Genomic DNA, 22,131 nt, shown 5'->3' with positions numbered 1-22,131 from the left:
AACAAGATGACGAGAGATCGAATGTTCTTATTACGTGTGGGTGCATTAAGTATCTCCTTTTACGAAACTATCCACCCCAGACGTCTCGACAAAACAAGACGGCGAGAGATCGACCGTTCTTATTATGTCGGGGTGCATTATGTATCTCCTTTTACGAAACAATCCACCCCATACGTCTCGACAAAACAAGATGACGAGAGATTGACCGTTCTTATTATGTGTGGGTGCATTATGTATTTCCTTTTACGAAACTATCCACCCCATACGTCTCGGCAAAGCACCCCGACCGCAAGCCGCCAATTGGCCAACCAACACCTATCATTGACCATTCAGAAAGTAAGTCGGTTAGTTGTCGGCCCCAGGACGCTCCCACTTTGTCGCCACCATAACTTGAACATGATGGCCAAAGAATAGGAGTTCCTCACCACCGACATAATTAGCCGATGTGAAAAGTAATAAGCCTAACATGGAAAGTATTCACCACAGGGCCATTAAAAAGAAATCAAAGCAAGAGGACCGAGCGCCGCTTAAATTGTGGAAATGCATGACAAGAGATAGAGGAGATATCTTGATACATTTTCTTTGAACATTATATCTTGATACTATTAGTCATGAGAAAAGATATGACAATTGGCAGTGCAATTAAGAGGGTGAGACCACGTTGCATGACCAGGCTTGCCCTCCGCCATGCGGTTTGGCTCTTTGCATTGCAACACACCTGCCACCTACCTGGCATATCATCCTGGCTGGTCATGCATCTACATACATGAACACATAAATAATACACACCAGCATATTACATCATCAACACCCAAACGCATAGGCATAGATACAAACACCAGGAGATATATATATAGGTGCATCTATCCTCTGACCTTGAGAAGAGAGGAGGAGGGGCGTGGAAGCGCAAGCGCAAACAAGACTGCAGTTTCCCTTTCATCATGGACGTATGTAGAATGGATGCAGGCCTAGCTACTTTTTCCTCTTTTCTTTTCTTCTCTCTTCACCTGTGATGCACCATCAATCATGGATGACTGATAGATGTACTTGTGTATGTGTATGTGCAGATTGCTCAGGAGGGTGAGAGGGATCATGTCCAAGACCATGACCATGTTATCGTGGTCGCCGGAGATCAAGGGGAAGGAGAAGGCGAAGAGACGACGATGGATGGGTCGGTGGATTGGAACGGCAGCCCGTGCCTGAGAGCCAAATCTGGTGGATGGCCTGCCGGACTCCTCATCCTGCGTAAGTAGTACTAGCATATATATCTTGTTGCTTAGATTAGATTTATCCCAATTCCGAAAATACTCTCACCGAATTAGCACCAAGTATATGTTTCTCCTACTATAAATGTACTGGTATAATTCAGAGATTTCTTTTGTAAATACGGCCGGTATCTTAATTACTCACTATACGTGATGACCACACAAGAGGAGTGGAATCCTAAGCGGATCTGCCATATTTATTACTAGTTGTTAGTAGTTTTTTTGTTTGCTCTGGAGGAGGTATATATATATAGCCAAAACTAAAGTCAGACCTGCAACCAGAACCACCGTGGGTTTGGCCTGGCATAACAAACATGTGCACGTCACTCATGGATGCAAATGCAATGCAGTCAACCAGGCGCTTGCGACGATGGCGGTGAACGGCGTGAGCATCAACCTGGTGACCTTCATGAGGGTGGTGATGCAGCTGGACAACGCCAACGCCGCCAAGCATGTGAGCAACTGGTCCGGCACCACCTACGTCTTCTCCATCGTCGGCGCCATCATCGCCGACTCCTACTGGGGAAGATACAAGTCCTGCATCATCTTCCAGCTCATCTTCCTCGCCGTAACTACTCTTCTTCTTCTTCTTCTTCTTCTTCTTCTTCTTCTTCTTCTTCTTCTTCTTCTTGTACTTTCTTTTTTAGTTTCGATGGCAGCTAGCTCGATCTTAGGCATTGATATGCACATATACTGATTGGTTGACAGGGACTGGTGGAGCTCGCCATATCCTCCTATTTCTTCCTGCACAACTTCAGCTGCGAGTCGGAATCGGGTGACACCAAGACCTGCAGGACACCAACGGCAGCCGAGATAGCGATATTCTATGTGGCCATATACAAGATCGCACTCGGGAACGGAGCCTACCAGCCCACCAACACGACGTTCGGCGCCGACCAGTTCGACGAGGAGCACACCAAGGAGAAGAGGTCCAAGACGGCCTTCTACGGCTACTTCTTCGTGGCCAACAACCTGGGCAGCCTGGTGGCCGTCACTTTTCTCACCTACATCGAGGACCAGGGGAGATGGGCGGCCGCCTTCGTGATCTCAGCGGCGGCGGCTCTTCTCGGCCTCCTCCTGTTCGCCGCCGGGACCAAGAGGTTCAGGCACTTCATGCCCTGCGGGAACCCTGCCGCCACCGTGGGAAATGTCTTGGTTGCTGCAACGAAGAAGAGGCACCTCACCGTCCCAACCCAAGTGGAAAAACTGTATGAGGTGGATGGAACTCACAGTGTTAATGGGGGCAAGAAGATTGCACACACACCAGGATACAGGTAACACAACCCAATATATTCTCTTGTACCTCTACCTACCTTGTATGTATTGCTCAAATGTTTCTGCCATGTATACATAGTTATGTGGTGTGTTTACCTTTTGCAGGTTTTTGGACAAGGCGGCGGTGATCGAGGACCCATCCATCCTTCTACCGGGCGAGCAGCCAGCATCCAGGCCGCGGCGGCTCTACACAGTCACTCAAGTGGAGCAAGTGAAATGCATCCTTCAACTCATTCCAATATGGCTATGCAGCATCATCTACTCCACCACATACTCGCAGATGTCCTCGGTGTTCATCGAGCAAGCACAGGCCATGGACAACACCATCAACAAATTCACGATCCCCGCCGCAGGCATCGGCATCTTCGAGATCATCGGCGTAACATCATTCGTCTTCATCTACACATTCTGCATCGCCAAACCCCTGTCGAAGAGATCAAAGGAGCCAACCGAGCTCCAGAGGATGGGCATCGGGCTCGTCATATCAACCACAGCGATGATCGCGGCGGCGCTGGTGGAGCGGCAGAGGCTGAAGCACGCGGACCGGTACCGCCTGAGCGTCCTCTGGCAGATCCCCCAGTACCTGCTGATCGGGGCGTCGGAGGTGTTCATGTACGTGACCATGACGGAGTTCTTCAACGACCAGCTCCCGGACGGCATGAGGAGCCTCGGCAGCGCAATGTCCGGGGCGTCCATGTCGGCCGGGAGCTACGCGAACAGCCTGATCGTGTCGCTGGTCATGGCGGGCAGCCGCAGCGGGGGCCAAGCCGGGTGGATACCGCAGAACCTCAACCAGGGCCATGTGGACAGGTTCTTCTTCCTCATCGCCGCGCTCAACGCGGCCGACCTGGTGCTCTTCGTGCTGCTCGCCAAGAGGTACAAGGCGGTGGCGAAACCTGCGGCGGCAGTGGCCATCGGGTCGATCAGGTGAGCTTGCTGTTGGTCTATGCATAGTACATGTACAACCTGCACCTGGAACAGTAGTGCATGTACAACCTCCACCTGGGACAGTACACCAGGTGATGATAAATAAAGGCCATCCGGCTGCTGTCTTAGGGCATCTCCAGCCGTGCCCCCAGGAAGGCTTCCCCAGGCGATTTTTTCGCGCCGGCGCCTAAAAAACGGCCCAGTCGCGCCTTCAGAAGCCCGATTCTCGCCGGCTTGAGCCGAAAACAGCGCCGGCGGACCCAGGCCGAACCCGGCGCACTGGGGGGCGCCCGGGGGCGCCGGGACGAGCTGTTTTGGCGCGAAAAAGACGCGGGCCAGCCGCGTCAGCGACTCGGCGCCTCGTCTTCCCCCAACGGCCTCGGTTCCCGCGGGAAATCAATGGCAAGGCTGCCGCCGGTCAGCCTTGCCATTGATTCCTCACGGGCGGCGCGTTCACGGGACGGCGCGCCGACGCCTCCACTCCCTCGCACGCGTACACACGGGCACGGCCCGGCTATAAAAGCCGGCGGCCTCCACTCACCTGCGCCCACACCAGCCCCGCCCCTCGCCGCCGTCCAGCCCTTCCTCTCCCTACCTCTCCCCGAGCGCCGCCGCCCAGCCCCTCCCTCTACCTCTCCCGAGCCCGCCCAGCCCCGCCTTCGCCATGGCAGAACGCTTCCCCGGAGATACGGCGGCGGCCAACGGCTTCGGCCGCCGTTCACTCCGCGAACAGGAGTCTTGACTCCTGTTCCAGGCGAACATCCCGGCGCCGCCGAACATGCGCGCCGGGCCGACGGGGTGGAGACTCAGCGCCGGGGGAGTGCCCATTCCCCCGTTGCTCGACGCCGTGGCGAAGCCGAGGTACTTCGCCGAGGAGGTCGAGATCATGCGCGCGTCCCTCACCGACGCCGAGCTCTCCCTCCCCCGGTACGCCGCCGACAACCACGCGGCCTGGGCGGCGTATTTCGAGCGCCGCCAACAGCAGCGCTTGGCGTCCACCAACGGCGCGCCGGTGGTCGGCGGTCGGCAGAACAGCGAGGGACGCCACCTCTGGTGGGGCGTCCCCGGCCGCACACTCGAGGGCGTGCTCACGTACCTCGAGGGCGGCAACGACCCGCCGTTGGCGTACCCCCCGGCGAGGGTGGCCGCCCCGGCGCAGCATCGACGCGCCGGGCCATGGGCTCCAAGGAGGTTCGGCGCCTCCTCTTCTTCCTCCTCATCCCGTTCTTCTTCACACTCCTCTGGCTCTCTGGCGCTGCTCGGCGTCAAGGCCGAGCCCGCGGCGGAGACGCCGCTCGGCCGGCGCACTCGCAGCGCCGGTATCGTCATCAACGAGGGCGGCCAGCGCGCCCCCTCGTCGGCTCCTCCGCGCTTCGTCAAGCCAAAGACGGAGCCGGGGCTGGCGCCGGTGAAGGCCGAGTTCGACGACGACGACGACGCCGCCCTCGAATGGGCGCGCCAGGACTCCATTGCGATGGAGAAGCGCGCCGCGAGAAGGAGAAGGAGCGCCAGCGCGCCGCCCTACGCCGCTTCGAGGAGCGCCGACGCGGCCGCGAGGAAGGCGGGGTCGTCGTCTTGTGCGTCAGCGACGACGACGACTACGCGCCGCCGCCTGTTCGCCATGGCGACGCCGGGGAGGGGTCCAGCAGGGGCGCCCGCGTCAAGGAGGAGAAGGCCGACGACGACGATGGCGGCGACGACTTCAGCCCCTTTCTTTTTTTTTAGATTAGGTTCATGTAATGTTTGGCCGAATTTCGCCGAAATTTGTAATGTTTGGCCGAAATTTAACTAGTTTTTATCATAACTTCGCCGAATGGTTCTGTTTTTTTTTAAGATACGCGCCTGGGGGCGGCCTTGGGGGCCGACGGCTGGGGACCGACTCGCCCCTAGTGCCATTTTTTTCGCCGGCTCACTCCCAGGCGGCGCTTTTAGACGCCCCCTGAGGGGCTAACGGCTGGAGATGCCCTTAGTGTTTGCTTGTGTCAAGAACTTGCTATATATGGCCTCCTGGAACTGGAAGAGAACAAACCAAACCAGGTGGTGAAAAGTTAAAGGCATTTTGAATGCCTGGATAATCTAGCTTTTATGTATGGACCTATGTGGCTATGTCAGTGGTGGCTCTCTACTTTGCTCGCTTTGCTTGCAGTAAGTATGGTAAGACTAGTTAAGGAGATCAAACTGCATATAGATAGATGGAAATGAAGGAGCTATGCACATGCATTCTGTAAAAAAAGAAAAATCAGAGGGTTATAACTTTGGAGGGTTAAGTTGAGGTAAATTTGAAATTTGCATCAGTCACAACAAGGTCAACAGAGTACCTGCATGAGGATTACTGGACGACGCCGGAGTCGTCATTCCGGAAATGCACGCGGTGGCGGCAGCCTTCCCGGGCTCCGGTGACCGGCCGCTCGCCGTTCTCTCCGTGTGTTACTCTCTCTTGCTCTCAGTGGGAGGAGCTCAGAAAAAGAAAATAGTATGAGGAGCCCAGCAGGCTGGATGTGCCGCACTCATGGGCTTCGCAATCTCGTTGCGTGGCGGCCCACGAATAAAGAAGGGGAATTAATCAATCCTCTCTTCCTTATCCAGACGGCTCGGCTCTCTCCTCCTCTGCTCTGCCATGCCATGATGGCCTCCGCCACCATGGCCACCTGCTTCTGCTCCTCCTCCTCTTTCTCTCCACCAGACCTCGCCGCCGTCCATTCACCCCCATCAAGCTCCCCTTCTCGCCGTCGCCGTCGCCGGCGGTGGAGCTGCAGAGCGAGCAGCACCGGCGGCACGTACGACCACAACCCGCTGCTGCAGCCACCCCCGGACCCGCACTTCCCGCTGCGCCTCCCCGTCCAGGACGGCAGCAGCGGCAGCCGCCTCCGCATCTTCTCCGGCACGGCGAACCCGACGCTGGCGGAGGAGATCGCCTGCTACCTGGGGCTGGAGCTGGGGCTGATCAAGATCAAGCGGTTCGCGGACGGGGAGCTGTACGTGCAGCTGCAGGAGAGCGTGCGCGGGAGCGACGTGTTCCTGGTGCAGCCCACCTGCCCGCCGGCCAACGAGAACCTCATGGAGCTGCTCATCATGGTGGACGCCTGCCGCCGCGCCTCCGCCAAGACCATCACCGCCGTCGTGCCCTACTTCGGCTACGCGCGCGCCGACCGCAAGATGCAGGGCCGCGAGTCCATCGCCGCCAAGCTCGTCGCCAACCTCATCACGGAGGCGGGCGCGCACCGCGTGCTCGCCTGCGACCTCCACTCCGGCCAGTCCATCGGCTACTTCGACATCCCCGTGGACCACGTCTACGGCCAGCCCGTCATCCTCGACTACCTCGCCAGCAAGACCATCTGCCCCAACGACGTCGTCGTCGTCTCGCCCGACGTCGGGGGCGTCGCCAGGGCGCGCGCCTTCGCCAAGAAGCTCTCCGACGCGCCGCTCGCCATTGTCGACAAGCGGCGGCTGGGCCACAACCAGGCCGAGGTGATGAACCTCATCGGCGACGTGAGGGGGAAGGTGGCCGTCATGGTGGACGACATGATCGACACCGCCGGGACGATGCACAAGGGCGCGGAGCTGCTCCACAGGGAGGGGGCCAGGGCGGTGTACGCCTGCAGCACCCACGCCGTGCTCAGCCCTCCCGCCGTGGAGAGGCTCTCCGGCGGCCTGTTCCAGGAAGTGATCATCACCAACACCGTCCCGGTGCCGCCGGACCAGCGCTTCCCGCAGCTCACCGTGCTCTCCGTCGCCAACCTCCTCGGCGAGACCATCTGGCGCGTCCACGACGAGTGCTCCGTCAGCAGCATCTTCCAATGAATGATACTACATTCATTCATACATATACATCATCTTACTACAACATCTGTTCTGTTTTGTTCTTCAGAGGGCAGAGGCAAAACCACCCAACATTCATCGACGACATTGCTAACTAATAATGCTGACATAAATAAGATCCCTACGTGATCATCGTGTCATCTACACACACTCATCAAAGATGTATTCACCGTGATTGGATTGATTGGTTGATTACATGAAAGGATTAGTTGCTTCTTTGCTAGTTGAAGAACAATGCTCCTTGTCTCTGCTGCTGATGATGCTGCTGCCACATATTTCTTCAGCAAGTTTGATGGCGCCAACGCTGCCGCTCCTTGTCTTCCCTGCTGCACCTTGCATCTTCTTAATCTTCCCACTCAGCGACCCGCTAGCTGCAATAACATAACATCCACTGATTATCTTACCCATGCACACTCATCGAAAATATTCTCACAAAAAAAAGTTCATCAGAAATAATAAGTAGCAGAACCGAATGTTGTGGCAGGAAACAACAAAGGCATTCGGTAAAATAGCTACCGGTTGATACTTCTAATCCATGAACAATAGTGCAGGGAGGGGGGATGTTTGTACCTTGCCACTCTAAGACAACTTTGGCCTCTCCCTTGATCACTTTTGGATACTGGTCGATGCGAGAATCTTCCAGCAGCAATTCTTCCACCTGTGCCGAGTTTGAAGTTCAGTAAGAAAAAAGGAAATTAGTTCGATCACCATATACGGAGAGTGTCATGCAAGTTCAATAAGGAAAAGTAAAATGAGTTTGATTGCCATATATGGAGAGTGTCAATGTCCTTACAACTGCTTCATATGCTCACATGTAAATGTCTTGCATTTCTCAGTAACAATAATAAATCATACACAAAATGGTAACTCTGTCCAACTTTCCATCATTAAATTTGGATAGTACTAACCAATTAGTACAAATCAAGGGCTGCATAATTAAGTAAGATATGCTGTAACAGAAGTACCTTCTTCCACAACAAAGTGTTCCGTCTCTCTCGGGTAGATAGTAGATGATCACGCAACCAGGAGGTGACCACCCAAGGCTCGCATTCAGAGTTGCCAGCCTTTGCACTTATGGCATTATCTTCAAGGATCTCACATACCTGCAAAATTACAACAAAAGTTCATAAAAGCAGAGAAAATGTAAATGGAACAGTAAATGATTCCCCAAAAAAACTTTGGATACACAAAAAAAAAACTGTACACGTCTCTCCACTTCCATCACCCTCTAGCGCAGTCACATGTGGGAGAGTGATGTTAGAGGAGCATGTGGAGGAAGTGCTAGTAATTGCACTAAAATGAATGCTAGCACTATAGGCACTCAATCAAACAATAACATATACAGCTTATAGTACATTCTCTATTTTGTTATTTATCAATCCACGTAAATTTAATCTGCTCATCATGGTGACTTGAAGTACCCTTGTTTCAAATAGCGTGTTGCAGAAGCATTAGGGGCAGAGTGTTTCCGTGTCGGATTGAGGATAGCGATAACGTAGTTGGAGCAATACGCTTGGATATATCAGTAGAAATCCAAATTCAAATAAATCAAATTTGATTGAAATGGTTTATATCAAGTCTTGGATTAATGATTCAAAATATGCAACAAAGGAATCATATAAAACTCTGAAATGTATTAGTACTGGGGCACTGCGGGTTGTAGCAGGCAATGAGAGCACTGAGAGATAAAACCGTACAAACTACCAAGCAGTAAATTACTACAGGCAGCCGTTGTGTAGAGGTCATTGTCCTTTGTCCGCTATTTCAGGGATATAGTGGCAGTGGGGATACATCAGATAATTTAAAAACAACGACCCGCAGCCTATTGTTAGTACCGTGTTTGCCAACAGTACATGACACTGCACAACATACTGCATTTACCAGTAACACATTGCGTTGCATCATTGTAATGCAGACATCTGGAACAAATGATACTTCATATAATAAACACATGAAGGAATGAAACAGTAGAGTAAGAAAGTCACACCTGCTCATATATTTGCTCGGCTCTCTTTGATAATGCCCGTCTCTGGTAAATGCTCCATAGAATCCTGAGCAGTGCTGCAGACTAAGGTTTTATCATCATTTGAGCTGCGTTTGAATGGATGCTTGTCTAAGGCAGTAATGTTACAAGCGTACCAGGAGACAGAAGGTGATCACAAAGATGATATTGCTAGAGATCCATTGACGAGCTTGACAAGACAGGGGCCTATGAAGCTCCGCGGCCAGCTCTGGACATTTAAACGCTTGGACACTAAACGGAAGAAAATTAGAGCGAGTTCCCAGCAACTGTCAAGGAATCTAATAACATGTACCGCATTGAGGACAAAAGAGGTTGTGATTACGCATACTTGTCATAAGTTGACGTTGTCTCCAAGAAGCCATGTGCGCTCTGCAGCACCCTCTCTTTTACGACTTTGATTCCATCGTCACTTAGGCGGGCGGCATCCTTGGATAACAGATCGTCAGCCATACTTGAGATGTCATGTTGTTGGAACTGAAAGTGAGATAACAGAATCACTAGATGATGAGGGTTACAGCTGTTCCGCAGAAGTAGTTCAATAGGCAATACCAAGATCATGCCGGGCTGGCCGCACAGCACACGGGCATGCTCATCGCAGATCCTATGCTGGAGCAACTCTGCCTGCAAGTATGTTGTGTAGATGTTAATAATAATGTGTATAAGCCTGTGGATGCAGGCAAGAAAAATGGGGTCAGGTCAGGTCAGCAGGGCAGTACGATCTTGTTGGCGGTGTGGGTGAGCAGGCCATCCTCCACGCATGCCCTGCCGCGTTTCTTGAACCCCTCTACGCACCGCAGCTCGCCGTCGACGCACCGGCCGTTCTCCGGGCAGGGTTCGCACGAATCTGCAGAGGCAAACACAGCACATGAGGAATTTTCATTCGGACAGATTAACAAGGTAGTGATTTGCTTCTCATGGTAAGTAATTGAACTGCTGCCGTGAGCTTGAATCAAGCAAGGGGGGGTCGAGGAATCACCGTAGGCGGAATAGGGGTCGTCGGAGTCGCAGAAGGGGGCGGGGCGGCGGTTGAGGACGCTGCAGGCGGCGGCGACGGCGGCCGCGATGGCGAGCACGGCGAGCAGGCGGAGGAGGTCGTCGATGCCGGCGGGGAAGAGGCCCGGCGGCGGCTCGGACCACCGCGGCTCCGGCCTGCTCCTCCCCTGCCGCCGCGCCATGCTCCGCTCCGTCCTCCCTCTTCTCCCCGGTGAGCCTCTCCTTCTCCTCCTTCGGCCTTTTTCCTCCATGGCGGGCCCGTCCATGGCCCATCTGATCTGAGCTTAGGCCCACGAACAAGCCCACCGCATAGCCCAAATAGCCCGTCTCTCGCTTGCGCCGCATCTCGACGGAAGGGAACAGAGCAGATCGGATGGATCCGTCGGCGGCGGCGTCGGCGTCGCTGGTGGTGCGGAGCCCGCGGCAGACGGTGAGCCTGCTGCGGAGCCGGCGGCCGCAGTTCGGGCGGCCGGAGCGGGAGCGGCAGCGGAACCCGAAGCGGGGGAGGGAGCCGGCGGCGGGGCCCAAGCCGTCGGAGGTGTACGGGTTCGTGGGGTCCATCACCGTGGTGATCGCGACGGCGGTGTACCTGGCGTGGGCCTACACGCCGGAGCCGGTGCTCCGCTCGCTGGGCATCACCTACTACCCCACCAAGTACTGGGCGCTGGCCGTGCCGTCGCTCGCCATGGTCGCCCTCGCGCTCTCCCTCCTCGCCTACCTCGGCTCCAACTTGGTCGCCACCCCTCCCCCCACCTCCTTCTCCACCATCTTCGGTTCGTCGTCTACCACCATCTTCACTTCAGCAACCAAATTACTTCTGCTCTCTAGCTACAACATTGATGCTCTCAATTTGTTGTTGCTCATTTGATCATTTCCATCCATTCATCCATCCAGATGAGTACAGCCGCGAGCGCCCCGCCGCCGCCGTGCCGGTTGATGCCGCGACGGCACAAGAAGAGGAGGAAGAAGAAGAAGCGGAGAGGCCGATCGAGCCTATTTCAGACATCAGCATCCATCACATCAACAACCTCATGTTTGGTGATCACTGACATCAATTCAGCTCCATTCCCCACCGTTGCGATGATTTTTCTGTAACTATGGTAGCTGATAGTTAAATTCTGTTAAAGAAATGTTTGTCTTGTAAGCATACTGTGATTTTTCAGCAAGAAAGTTGTTGAGCTTCTTGAGTCTATACATAGCCCAGTGGTGGATAAATGAATTAGTCCCAAAATGGGGATCGGAATATTGAGAAGCCATGGGCATCGCCAGGCAGGGCAGAAGACTCCGATAATGGCTCTTCTCCGCTCTGCCATGCCAGCCTCATCCTTATTTAGCTTTGCTTCCCTCATAATTTTAACAAGTTATTTTTGGCAAACAAGAAGACTTCTGAATCAATGAAGACAGCGACGACGATGACGACGGCTCTAGCCACCGTGCTGGCGGCGGCGGCCTTGATCCTGAGCGCCCGCACCGTCAACGCGGCGGTGGCGGACACGTGCAAGGCGGCCGCGGCCAGTGACGTGCGCGTCAACGTGGAGCTGTGCATGTCAAAGCTCGGCAGCCACCGCGACAGCCTCGAGGCGGCGGACGCCCGGGGCCTGGCCAAGGTGGCCTCGCTCGTCGGCGTCGACAACGCCAACCTCGCCGCCGCCGACGTCAAGGCCCAGGAGGCCGCCGACCCCAATGTGCGCATGAAGCCGGCGCTCGCCAAGTGCGCCACGCTCTACAAGGACGTGGGCATGTGCTTCGCCAACGCGCACGACCAGATCAACAACCACGCCTACCCCGCGGCCAAGCAGAGGCTCGACGAGGCCCTGGCGCAGACGCAGCTGTGCAACGCCGCGTTCGCGACCGCCGGCGTGACCCTGCCTCAGCCGCTGGCCCTGCACACCGTCGACTGCATCCAGATCGCCATCATCGCCGGCGCCATCACCAACCTCATCAAGTGATCTCTTTCTTCTTCAGCAAGTACAGATCAGTAGCATTTAAATAGCTAATGAATTTCTTGACATTTTAGTAATTATACAAGTGTTGTTGTAATCGTGCCTCGCATTCGGAAGAACCTAAGAAGTTGAGAAATCATTTGATTTGATTGGCAAAATGGCGATGGCATCATCATCATCGTCATTAAACACTAGGGGTAGAGCTACAATGGTGGATAGGTTGGCTTCCATTCCATGAAACAAAACTGTGTCCAGGTATGCAATGCAAAGAAAGAGGAACAAGATGGCATGGGCGGTCGCCATTAGCATGCCCAGACCCTCTTCTTTGGGAGGAGATCTTTGGTCTTGATCTGGTCGATCCTCGCGGCGATGATGAAGTCGTTGGCGCTCAGCCCAGCTGCACAAATTTCAGATCAGTTCAGTTCACCGATGAATCCATCATCCATGGAGAAGCACACCACAGCAGCTCATTGCGTTGGAGCACAAGAGAGAAGAGGGTACTATAACTGACCTACGGAGGGCGTGTAGAGCTGGGCCCTGACTTGGTTGGGCGCCTCGAACTGGAGCGCGGCGGGGGCATGGCCGGCGCCGTCGAGGGTCTTGTTGATCCTGGCGATGAGCTCGTCGCCGCAGGCCTGGTCGCGGACCTTCCAGACGCACTCGAGCTTGAGCACGTCGGAGTCGCCCTTGCTGGGGAAGAGGAGCCGCCATCCGACCACCTTGAAGAGCAGCTTGCGGGCATCCTCCTCGGAGAGCGGCGCGGGGTCGGCGTCGAGCGGCACGCGGGAGAGCGAGAGCACGGAGAGCGTGGGAATGAGGATGCGGTGCAGCGTGTCCACGTTGCCCAGCGTCTTCTCCCCGAAGTTGCTCGCGATCTCCTCCGGGAACGGGTCCCGCGCCCCGAAGTCGCCCAGGATGTCCGCCATCGCCACCACCTTGCGAACGCTTCTTCCCTTGCTGCTGGTGCCGAAGAGGAGGTTCCGCATGGCGGCGGCGGGCTTGCCGGCGACGGGGAGGAAGGTCGCGGCCGGGCTGAGCATGAGCGCCATGGTGTAGTGGACAGGAAGGAAGGAGAGTGGAACGGATGGATGGATGGATGATGCGCGGCTGGGGGAAGCAATGGACGGAGGAGCTTGCTTCTTATCTGGCCGTCCCTTGAAGCCTTCTTCCTTTTATCACCACACAATTTGTTGGTTTCTTGCTTCTCGCCTCTTCTCGATCCAACGTCTAATAATACACTGCCCGGAGCGACAATTCAACACATGGTTGAAAATTTGAGTGAATCAATATTCATGGTGCGCATTGATGTCTTTTTGCATTATGCAGAACCACTCCTTGACATTGTCGTCCATGATGCTAGTGTTGCCCAACATGATCCTCGACTCCTTGATGATCTTCGCAAGCCCAACTTGCTTCGTCTTGATTGTCACTCTCTTTGCTTCAATGGTCACCTTCTCTCTCTCAAGTTCCAGCCGTTCCCTCACCTTGGTCTCTCTAAATGTGCATCCTCACACATTACTGTCCGTGACATCTTTTTTATCATGTACTCCCTCCGTCCCACAGTATAAGATCGTTTTTCAAGCTATGTTAGCTGCAAAGGGATCTTATATTGTGGGACGGAGGAAGTAGAAAAAAAAAGATTCATGTGCATGTAATTTGAATTTTCCACGAATCACATGCAACAATACACCGAAACACGACTTTCTCCAACAGTCTCAGCCATCCGATTTCTTGCCACCACAGAATGAAGAGTGAAATACATGGATACACAACAGATTCAGCAGATGCACAAACTCATTCCCATTTCGCCGGGATCATATCGTCTGAATACCCAACATGACATGGCATGAATCTGGCAGAGGTTGACCACAGCTCCTCGATATTTCTTTTCCAAAGAGCAGGCCTTCATACAGAAGAAAGAATGTGGCATAGTTGATTGGTGTCTTGTCGTCTTGAATCGGCTATAGCATTTCTCATGCCCAGCTAGTGCGGATCATCACCATTCCTGATGACGGACTGGGCAAAACAAGCACAGGGCAGTTCGCCGCCAAGATACCATCATGTTTTCTTGTGGACTTTGAAGCCGAATATCCGAGGAACGTATTGCTGTGCTGGCTTCTGTGGCTTCAGTTGTGAGTGGGTCATCATGAAAATATGAGGAAACGTCGTCCCAAAGTATGCTCCGTCTGTATCTGTGGGAAGACTTAAGGCGGTACAAAGATTGACTAACATAGGCGCGCTGCAGTTTGCAGCACACAAGAAATTGCACCTTGCATCGGTACTTACAGATGCAAAAAATATAGTACTCATAACTACTGTAACAGAATCGTCAGTCTATAAAAAGCGACAAGGCAAAGGCCAAAAGGCAAGCAAAGTAAATGCCACTACTTACAATGTCTCTGCCCCCATTGATCACAAGGCAGCAAGACATTTTCGAAACAAAGAGTTCACAGTCATAAGTTATTAACGAAAGGTAGGTAGTGTGATGTTGAAAAGGCACGATATCAATAATGGCACATCACTATTCCTAATCTTACCAGATCAGAGCATTTGCAATGAATAGACCTGGCAGTGCTTATCTAAGTACATAATGTTTAAAAAGATGCTGCCAGTCCATTCAAAGCATTAGGGATGCAAAGGCAAGCAGAGAAAACGTCATTATTTACAAGGTTTCCATCCCATTGATGAGAATGGAGCAAGACACATTTTGAGTTTATAAATCCTTACTGAAAGGTGTGGCATGAAGTTGAAAAGGACACACCGGAAAAATAGTTGCAAAATTATGATTCATATTCTTACCAGATTCAGAGGGGCTGCATATTTCAGGTTATAGATAAATGATCAGTGTTGTGAGTGCTTATCTAAGTATAAGATGTTTAAAAGGATACTGGCTTGGTGCTTCGATCTGGGGTAGTAGAGATCTTCGCACTTGGGACAATATATCTTAACGGTACTGGACCTAGGGATATCAGACTGCCCCATTGGAAGACAGGGCTGGCCAGAGCAGGACACGCGGGGGCACCTTCCAAAGTCGCAGTTCTTGAACTTCTCCAGCTGCAGAAACATTCAGGTTTTGGAACAGATCAGCACGGGACAATGGGTCCTGCTGCTACTACTGTGATTGATATCGAAAAAGCATAAACCATGCCGGCGATAGGAGTTCCCGCATCGAACGAACCATGGAAGTAGAAAGATGCTTACCATGGCAGCCAAGCCCTTGGTGGTCAAGATGTACCGGGCATGGATCAAACCGTAAAGCATCTCCGCGGACGCGACAATCAGCTCATTCTGGTCATCGGCAAACACATCGCCTGCTTATGCACACACACAGACAAACAAACAGAACTTGTGAGGATCAGAGCAACCTACTAACTTACGATGATGAACTGGTTATCACAACAAATGAAGGAGGTGAGGTGTAGGTGTACCGTACCCTGGACGGGCTCGAGGTCGAGGATGAGATCGAGGGCGTGGTCGTAGTAGGGGACCTGGGCGCTGAGGCCGCAGAGGTTGAAGTCGTCCTGGATGTAGTCGTCGTCGACCTCGGCGAAGAACTCGTTGCCCCTCATGGCGCAGAACCAGTTGATCCAGAAGGTGTCGTCCGCCTCGGAGGGCCCGCCGGCGCTGCCCCCCTCGCTGCTGTCCGAATCCAGCTGCTCTGCCGCCCCCAACGCGCGCGCACAAACACATCAATTTTAAGGTACAGGAAAGGAGAGGGAGAACCGGTTGACGAGAGAGAAAGCAAAGCGACGGCGATACCTTTGGGTTTGGGGGCGGCGGCGGAGGGCGGCTTGGGCTTGGCGGCGGCGCGGGAGGTGGAGGGCGACGACCGCTCCGTGGCCGCCCGGAGGTGCCTGTCGAGGGCGTCGTTGATGCGCTTGCGATCCATGGCGCCGGCCGGCGGCTAGGGTTTGGTTTGGGCCGGCGGCGACGGCGACGGGAGGGAGGAGTGGGAGACTAGTAGAAGAAGATTCTCCCTCGTCCAAAGAGAGAGTGTGGGCAGAGGAGAGGATAGATTCGTCGTGCTCGGCCCAAAAGCGGCCCACGAACAAAATCGGCAATGTAGTGGACGTGCGCGCTTTAGCACTCACGCAGTGAACAACTTGCTTTCAGTTAATAAAAAAAAAGTAAACAACTTGCCTTTCCTGGAAATTGGGCCCAAGAAAACCTAGATAGAAACCGAGGAGATTCGATGTGATTTGTTTATTTGATGAGTAAATTCAGGCATTTTCTCAAAAAGCAACTGTCCGAACAGGGGCCAATTTTTTTCGTCACAAACTTGTTTTTTCTGGCTAATAAGGTGCATTTTGGTCGCAATCCAAACATAACCATGAGGAATGAACAAACGAACGTTATTTATGCCACGTGACACAATTTGGATCAACATGACACGCCGCTGGAGAAATAAAAAAGATTGATTTCCAGGCGATACAATTCCATTCTGGCACTAACATTGCATTTCACAACAAACAACAGCAGCAGCATATGGATGCAGTTCATATCGCGGTAACTTGCCAATTTCTCAGACTACAACCCTCCCCTCATCTCTTAACCTCCTTGCATTACTGCTTTTGCTCTAACAGAAAAAATGACTCTCCTTGATATACTATTAGATGTACATGTCCTTCCCCTCTTGCACGCAGGCCTTGTGAAATGTCACAGAAACCATGCCACTCATGTCACGATGTCATCGACCTTCGAGTTGAAAACAAAGCTAGGGAATGTGGTCGTTATGTCCCTGCAAGGATTTTTCGATAACCATAAGCAACCATTAATTAGCAGCCAACTGCATGCTTCAACTCATTGAATATTAAAAAATGGACTTGAATGAGAACCGAGCAGTGCTCGGTTGGCTAGAGCACACGCCCGTGAGCCCGCCCACCCGCATTCGAGGCGCATTTCTACCTACCGATGTACAGTTAAGGGAGGGAACTTGTTGCCACTTTAACCATGTCTTAAAACTGAACTTTGAATAATTGCAGTTAAATATACGCCAAATAGCTGACTATCCAAGGGGGCAGGCAAAAATAAACAGCTACAATTAAATTAAGAATGTGCTTGTGGCAATCATGCGGCGCACAGGTCAACAACGAACTACCAAGTGACAGACTAACAGTTCTGCAAAAATTTCTGCTCTGTTGGTCAGTAACTACTTTTAACAGCATGCTCAGTGCATATATTGCATCAGCTACTTGTGTCACTGGCATGTGGTGTTCTATGATCTTAAGGAGGTATTTTGTTTTTAAACCTAATAATCAATTCGCTTCATCAGAAGAGGAACAAAAACAAAAGTATTTCTAATGCTTGTCATTTCCTCTTTATATATACTCTGTTTTTTTTATCCAGAGGCAGATATGTATAACACTTACTTTAGGTATGGCAGAGTCATTATCTTCATCAAGGAGGGATTTCGTGAGACAAAGTTCTCCCACTCCGCTCTATCTATTTTCCCGTCCTGATTCACATCAGCATCTGAAAATGTCTGCTAGCAGCAACCATATCAGTCAATATCTGAACTCTTATGAAGGCTCCGAATTTAACTATTGAAGTTATTCAAAACTTGAGTAACAGCTCAGGTGTTGGGCTCAAATGTCCATACCTTGTCAATGATTGACTCAATGGTTTCATCTGATAACCTCATTCCTGATTCACTCAGAAGGGCAATAAGCATCTGCTTTACCTGTACAGCAAGGGAGTAAAAATTATGTCATCAATGACAGGAGGAAGAATGGCAAAATAATATATTAAATGTCAGAGTCCGGAAGTACGGGAAGATTAATTCTACTAACGCTTGAAGATATTGTAATCTTCATATTTGAATAAAAATTAATTTTCGTAAAAGATGTGGCGAGTCAGAAAAGAAATAAAGTCTAAAAAAATACCTCTTTTCGTTCGATAAACCCTGTGTTGTCCATATCATATAGCTTGAAGGAAACTGGCAAGCAATAGAGATGTTCAGAAAGCAGAATTGTGTTATCGAAATGGACAAAAAGAAACATCATGATGGTAGCTTACAATCAATTTTCTCTTCCATTGGAACGCTAGGGTGAAATACATTTAGAGCTTGAACGAAGTCAGCAAAGTCAATGACCCCCCTTTTCTTGACATCGAAGAGGTCAAATATCTGAAAGGTTCCTTAAATTCAGCAAGTTCATAGGCGAGAGCATGCCAACTCATAGTAGACAAGTACCAGAATTCAGAAGCATATTGAAGGTTGGCATGTCAAAACATACCCGGTTAGCAAAAATATTGTCCATCTTGCTCTTGAACAATGCAAGCTGGAACTCTTCCTGCACAGCAGAAAATACAGAGGCTGTTCAAGCTGATTGCAAATTTGGATTACTGACAGCACTTACTTTCAATTAATCAATCTAAAAAAACTTAGTACTCCAGTTTTTCTCCGGAAGAATAAACAACGGCATAACTGTTCTTGTGCATAAAAAAGAACTTGGAATTCTTCTTACATGATTCATGTGCGGCAGAATTATAGAGTAGAAAGTAAGCTAGCATGACAGTTGAGTTTAATGGTGAGAGCTAGATATTTGGATACATATACTGTACTGTCTCAGTGTCTCGTGATATTGTCTTATCCAAAAGGACAATCTCATGAGCTGAGCTTTCGGCACAGTTCACAGGCCTGTGTACAGATGGCAATTGATGCTTCAAGAAATGGAAACTATATCAAACTTTTTTTTTAATGAATCCAGATCAGGAAACGAACACCTGACCCCCTTCATTTAGAAATATTCTAAACTGCATAAAATACACGCCAGCCTGTCTTACAAATTTATGAGGCTGACACCAACCAAAAGAATAAAGTTTCCTAAAACAGGGTTTTAGAAAATGACTGTACTGTGCTGTGAAATTGTCCTGTCGAAAAGGAAAATCTTATTTGATAAGCATTAGGTGCGGTCCACGCACTTGTATGATGGCTACAGATGCACATGATGCTTACAAAAATGGAGACCATATCAAACTTTTGAAAAATAATGAATGCTGATCTGGAAACAAACACATCATCCTCTTGATTTAGAAAGATTCTAACTGCACCAAAGAGACGCCTGGCTGTCTTTGTTACAAAGTTATGAGGCCGGCACCAACCAGAAAACGGCAGTTTCCCTAAGCAGGGTTTTAGAAAATGCCCGGACCACAGAGCCGGTCCATTTTTCAAACATTGAAATAAACTATGTGTTTTACCAACAAAAGAAAAACATGGCAAGCAGGGCATGTATGTGATAGGCATTAAGCCCAGTGTAATATATTCAGCGTGGCGCAAAACTCTGCTCTCTCTGGTGGAAACAGGACAATCTTATGTGATAAGCATTAGGCGCAGTCCACAAGCTTGTATGATGGTTATAGACGGACGTGATGCTTACAAAAAAACGAAACCATAACAAACTATTATATAAAAATATAAATGGCTGTACGTAGATGAGGAAACGAACACATGGCCGTCTTCATTTTTAGAAAGATTGTAACTGCATCAAAGAGACAAGGACACGGCAGCCTGTCGTTGATACAAAGTTATGAGGCCGACAGTGACCAAAAACAACAACTTCCTTAAACAGGGCTTTAGAAAATGACTGGACCATCGTACCCTAAAAAAGACCGGACCACAGGGCTAGTTGTGTTTTTTTTTGTGCAACACTGTAATTTATGATTAATGTGTTTCCTAGGGAAGGTAAGAAAATAAAACATGGCAAGCAGAGCAGGGGATGCATACAAAGATGGAAGATTTGGTGTGCTGCTGCTTACTACCTTGTTGATGAAGCCGTCGTCGATGACGGAGCCGCTGATGGTCTTGAAGAGCTCGAAGAGCGCCTCCACCTCGCTGACGCTGACTGCAGCAGATCAAGAAACACATGTGGTGAGTGAATTAATTAAGGTTTGACTAGTGGAATAGTGAAATTGGTAGGTGGTTACAAACAAACATACATGCGGTCTGGGCGGCGAGCTGCATGGGGTCGTCGTAGCCCGGGTAGCGCCGCCTGGCCCTGGCCGTGGAGTGGAAGCACCCCATTGTTTGTTTCCCCCTCTGGTCCTCCTCCGCGATTTTCGGAATGGGGGCGGAATCGCACAGGCCGCTGCCGCTAATGCTGGAACCCGCGGCGAGTCTGGGCGGAGCAGGCCGCTGATTGGGTCATCGGACGGCGGCGGCAGGAGTGGGTAATTGGAGGAACAGAAGGGGCGAGAGCTAGCCGCTGACGGAAGGGAAGGGAAGGGAAGGGAACCCTAGGTAGGTCGCTGGTTGGTGGGCGGCGGGCAGGACTGGAGGCGGCAGGGAGGCTGTATATAATGGAGGGGGGAGGACCGCTGGAGACGGTCGCCGGAGGGGCTGCCGCCGCTCGCCGGCGCCGCTGGCTATAATTGTTTGGGGCCGGGCGGGGCGGGGTGGGGTGGACTCCTCCTCACTGTTCCGCTCTTTATATGCAGGGGGTTGGTTGGTGAAGGGAATCTGGTTGTTTGTTTTTCCACCCACACAAGAGAAGAGAAGAGAAGATTTGGAGGAGTTAATTCGGTTGCTTAACAGCCAAGTCCAAGTGTCTGTGCACCACCAAAACCAAAACCAAAACCAAAACCAAAACCAGTGGTGCGGTGCACGCGCGTTGGACCTCACCTGGGGGTGGACAAGAGGAGAGGAGATCCACCCTGGCGTCTACTACCACCAATGCCTCATAATTCAACCAAATATGATCAATGCAGCTAGGGCCGGCAACATCTATCTATAATGATACTCCTTTGTTTGTACTAGTAATTTTGTTTGTACTCTTTCTTTTTTTTCAACCGTAAAAATGGATGTTTGGAACCGGGTCCGTTCTACTTCCTCCCTCCGTGTACACGGATCTTTTTTCAACCTGATATTAGAGGCGGCACGCAGCGGGGTGATTTCGCGGATTCGCAAGTTTGGAAACGGGCAAAGGCCGCCCATCTGTAACCCTTCTGAAGGTGGAATGTTGTAACGCTTTCCGCTTCCCCCAGCCCTCTTTTAGTGCACGCTCTCTGTTATACTAATGGTTACCCATTTAGATTTTGATTTTTCACAAGATCTGCCAAATATATGATTTAAGGTGGAGTTCATTCGGTTTCTTGACAAAGAAAGTGTGCTCTAGCCAAACAAATCAGTGGTGTTGCTTCAAAGCAATGCCGAACCTGGAGAGCCACCCTGGCATCTATCAATGCTACATCATAAATGAAGAAATTATTTTGAATTTACCAGCTATGATCAATGCAGCTAGGGCCGGCAACATCTATCTATAGTGATACTCCTTTGTTTGTACTAGTAATTTTGTTTGTACCCTTTCTTTTTTTTCCAACCGTAAAAATGGATGTTTGGAACCGCGTCCGTTCTATTTCCTCCCTCCGTGTACACGGATCTTTTTTCAACCTGATACTAGAGGCGGCACGCAGCGGGGTGATTTCGCGGATTCGCAAGTTTGGAAACGGGCAAAGGCCGCCCATCTGTAACCCTTCTGAAGGTGGAATGTTGTAACGCTTTCCGCTTCCCCCGGCCCTCTTTTAGTGCACGCTCTCTGTTATACTAATGGTTACCCATTTAGATTTTGATTTTTCACAAGATCTGCCAAATATATGATTTAAGGTGGAGTTCATTCGGTTTCTTGACAAAGAAAGTGTGCTCTAGCCAAACAAATCAGTGGTGTTGCTTCAAAGCAATGCCGAACCTGGAGAGCCACCCTGGCATCTATCAATGCTACATCATAAATGAAGAAATTATTTTGAATTTACCAGCTATGATCAATGCAGCTAGGGCCGGCAACATCTATCTATAGTGATACTCCTTTGTTTGTACTAGTAATTTTGTTTGTACCCTTTCTTTTTTTTCCAACCGTAAAAATGGATGTTTGGAACCGGGTCCGTTCTATTTCCT

General features: G+C 51.1%; 8 protein-coding genes across 8 annotated transcripts; 4 read left to right on the top strand and 4 right to left on the bottom strand.

Moving 5' to 3' along the window:
- The first annotated feature begins 883 nt into the window (after positions 1 to 883).
- Positions 884 to 3,595, top strand: LOC119304339 (protein NRT1/ PTR FAMILY 7.3-like). Its single transcript, XM_037581518.1, has 5 exons — positions 884 to 947; positions 1,068 to 1,245; positions 1,616 to 1,833; positions 1,974 to 2,539; positions 2,646 to 3,595. Exons 1-5 carry the CDS (start codon positions 942 to 944, stop codon positions 3,469 to 3,471), a joined length of 1,794 nt encoding a protein of 597 aa, XP_037437415.1. The 5' UTR covers positions 884 to 941; the 3' UTR covers positions 3,472 to 3,595.
- A 2,446-nt stretch (positions 3,596 to 6,041) lies between these two features.
- Positions 6,042 to 7,415, top strand: LOC119304340 (ribose-phosphate pyrophosphokinase 1-like). Its single transcript, XM_037581519.1, has one exon. It carries the CDS (start codon positions 6,090 to 6,092, stop codon positions 7,266 to 7,268), a length of 1,179 nt encoding a protein of 392 aa, XP_037437416.1. The 5' UTR covers positions 6,042 to 6,089; the 3' UTR covers positions 7,269 to 7,415.
- Positions 7,245 to 10,548, bottom strand: LOC119304341. Its single transcript, XM_037581520.1, has 9 exons — positions 10,286 to 10,548; positions 10,026 to 10,153; positions 9,859 to 9,930; positions 9,638 to 9,783; positions 9,426 to 9,540; positions 9,274 to 9,354; positions 8,252 to 8,389; positions 7,857 to 7,944; positions 7,245 to 7,657 (listed from the first exon to the last, which is right to left on the bottom strand). Exons 1-9 carry the CDS (start codon positions 10,482 to 10,484, stop codon positions 7,479 to 7,481), a joined length of 1,146 nt encoding a protein of 381 aa, XP_037437417.1. The 5' UTR covers positions 10,485 to 10,548; the 3' UTR covers positions 7,245 to 7,478.
- A 107-nt stretch (positions 10,549 to 10,655) lies between these two features.
- LOC119304344 (phosphatidylinositol N-acetylglucosaminyltransferase subunit P-like) lies at positions 10,656 to 11,492 on the top strand. Its single transcript, XM_037581524.1, has 2 exons — positions 10,656 to 11,075; positions 11,197 to 11,492. The coding sequence occupies exons 1-2, from the start codon at positions 10,676 to 10,678 to the stop codon at positions 11,349 to 11,351; spliced, it is 555 nt and encodes a 184-aa protein (XP_037437421.1). The 5' UTR covers positions 10,656 to 10,675; the 3' UTR covers positions 11,352 to 11,492.
- Positions 11,493 to 11,633: 141 nt separating this feature from the next.
- On the top strand, positions 11,634 to 12,403 carry LOC119304345 (pectinesterase inhibitor 12-like). Its single transcript, XM_037581525.1, has one exon. It carries the CDS (start codon positions 11,697 to 11,699, stop codon positions 12,249 to 12,251), a length of 555 nt encoding a protein of 184 aa, XP_037437422.1. The 5' UTR covers positions 11,634 to 11,696; the 3' UTR covers positions 12,252 to 12,403.
- Positions 12,374 to 13,387, bottom strand: LOC119304343 (probable pterin-4-alpha-carbinolamine dehydratase, chloroplastic). Its single transcript, XM_037581523.1, has 2 exons — positions 12,757 to 13,387; positions 12,374 to 12,642 (listed from the first exon to the last, which is right to left on the bottom strand). The coding sequence occupies exons 1-2, from the start codon at positions 13,292 to 13,294 to the stop codon at positions 12,548 to 12,550; spliced, it is 633 nt and encodes a 210-aa protein (XP_037437420.1). The 5' UTR covers positions 13,295 to 13,387; the 3' UTR covers positions 12,374 to 12,547.
- A 510-nt stretch (positions 13,388 to 13,897) lies between these two features.
- On the bottom strand, positions 13,898 to 16,227 carry LOC119304342 (putative casein kinase II subunit beta-4). The gene is made up of 5 exons (XM_037581522.1): positions 16,005 to 16,227; positions 15,679 to 15,903; positions 15,447 to 15,556; positions 15,134 to 15,299; positions 13,898 to 14,437 (listed from the first exon to the last, which is right to left on the bottom strand). Exons 1-5 carry the CDS (start codon positions 16,132 to 16,134, stop codon positions 14,304 to 14,306), a joined length of 765 nt encoding a protein of 254 aa, XP_037437419.1. The 5' UTR covers positions 16,135 to 16,227; the 3' UTR covers positions 13,898 to 14,303.
- A 415-nt stretch (positions 16,228 to 16,642) lies between these two features.
- On the bottom strand, positions 16,643 to 20,646 carry LOC119304338 (calcineurin B-like protein 1). Its single transcript, XM_037581517.1, has 8 exons — positions 20,181 to 20,646; positions 20,004 to 20,086; positions 18,479 to 18,535; positions 18,261 to 18,369; positions 18,128 to 18,180; positions 17,845 to 17,925; positions 17,615 to 17,727; positions 16,643 to 16,983 (listed from the first exon to the last, which is right to left on the bottom strand). The coding sequence occupies exons 1-8, from the start codon at positions 20,263 to 20,265 to the stop codon at positions 16,920 to 16,922; spliced, it is 645 nt and encodes a 214-aa protein (XP_037437414.1). The 5' UTR covers positions 20,266 to 20,646; the 3' UTR covers positions 16,643 to 16,919.
- Between the last annotated feature and the right edge of the window lie 1,485 nt (positions 20,647 to 22,131).

The sequence above is a fragment of the Triticum dicoccoides genome, chromosome 5A (assembly GCF_002162155.2).
Source record: "Triticum dicoccoides isolate Atlit2015 ecotype Zavitan chromosome 5A, WEW_v2.0, whole genome shotgun sequence".
NCBI lineage: Eukaryota > Viridiplantae > Streptophyta > Magnoliopsida > Poales > Poaceae > Triticum > Triticum dicoccoides.
Note: the sequence above shows the minus strand (reverse complement) of the source record. Positions and strands in the feature narration are given on the sequence as shown.

Bases quoted from the DNA above. Each gene is read 5' to 3' on its own strand.
- LOC119304339 (XM_037581518.1), top strand. The intron at 1,246-1,615 runs GTAAGTAGTACT...AATGCAATGCAG, and splicing joins TGCCGGACTCCTCATCCTGC to TCAACCAGGCGCTTGCGACG. The intron at 1,834-1,973 runs GTAACTACTCTT...ATTGGTTGACAG, and splicing joins TCCAGCTCATCTTCCTCGCC to GGACTGGTGGAGCTCGCCAT.
- LOC119304340 (XM_037581519.1), top strand. From the start codon at position 6,090: ATGATGGCCTCCGCCACCATGGCCACCTGCTTCTGCTCCTCCTCCTCT.
- LOC119304341 (XM_037581520.1), bottom strand. From the start codon at position 10,484: ATGGCGCGGCGGCAGGGGAGGAGCAGGCCGGAGCCGCGGTGGTCCGAG. The intron at 9,931-10,025 runs GTACTGCCCTGC...ACATACTTGCAG, and splicing joins CCCACACCGCCAACAAGATC to GCAGAGTTGCTCCAGCATAG. The intron at 7,658-7,856 runs GTACAAACATCC...ATGTTATTGCAG, and splicing joins AGTTGTCTTAGAGTGGCAAG to CTAGCGGGTCGCTGAGTGGG.
- LOC119304344 (XM_037581524.1), top strand. From the start codon at position 10,676: ATGGATCCGTCGGCGGCGGCGTCGGCGTCGCTGGTGGTGCGGAGCCCG. The intron at 11,076-11,196 runs GTTCGTCGTCTA...TCATCCATCCAG, and splicing joins CTCCTTCTCCACCATCTTCG to ATGAGTACAGCCGCGAGCGC.
- LOC119304345 (XM_037581525.1), top strand. From the start codon at position 11,697: ATGAAGACAGCGACGACGATGACGACGGCTCTAGCCACCGTGCTGGCG.
- LOC119304343 (XM_037581523.1), bottom strand. From the start codon at position 13,294: ATGGCGCTCATGCTCAGCCCGGCCGCGACCTTCCTCCCCGTCGCCGGC. The intron at 12,643-12,756 runs GTCAGTTATAGT...AAATTTGTGCAG, and splicing joins GCTCTACACGCCCTCCGTAG to CTGGGCTGAGCGCCAACGAC.
- LOC119304342 (XM_037581522.1), bottom strand. From the start codon at position 16,134: ATGGATCGCAAGCGCATCAACGACGCCCTCGACAGGCACCTCCGGGCG. The intron at 15,904-16,004 runs GTATCGCCGTCG...TGGGGGCGGCAG, and splicing joins CGCCGCCCCCAAACCCAAAG to AGCAGCTGGATTCGGACAGC. The intron at 14,438-15,133 runs GTATCCTTTTAA...GTCTTCCCACAG, and splicing joins CAGATCGAAGCACCAAGCCA to ATACAGACGGAGCATACTTT.
- LOC119304338 (XM_037581517.1), bottom strand. From the start codon at position 20,265: ATGGGGTGCTTCCACTCCACGGCCAGGGCCAGGCGGCGCTACCCGGGC. The intron at 20,087-20,180 runs GTATGTTTGTTT...GATCTGCTGCAG, and splicing joins GCTCGCCGCCCAGACCGCAT to TCAGCGTCAGCGAGGTGGAG. The intron at 18,181-18,260 runs GTAAGCTACCAT...ATTGCTTGCCAG, and splicing joins AATGGAAGAGAAAATTGATT to TTTCCTTCAAGCTATATGAT.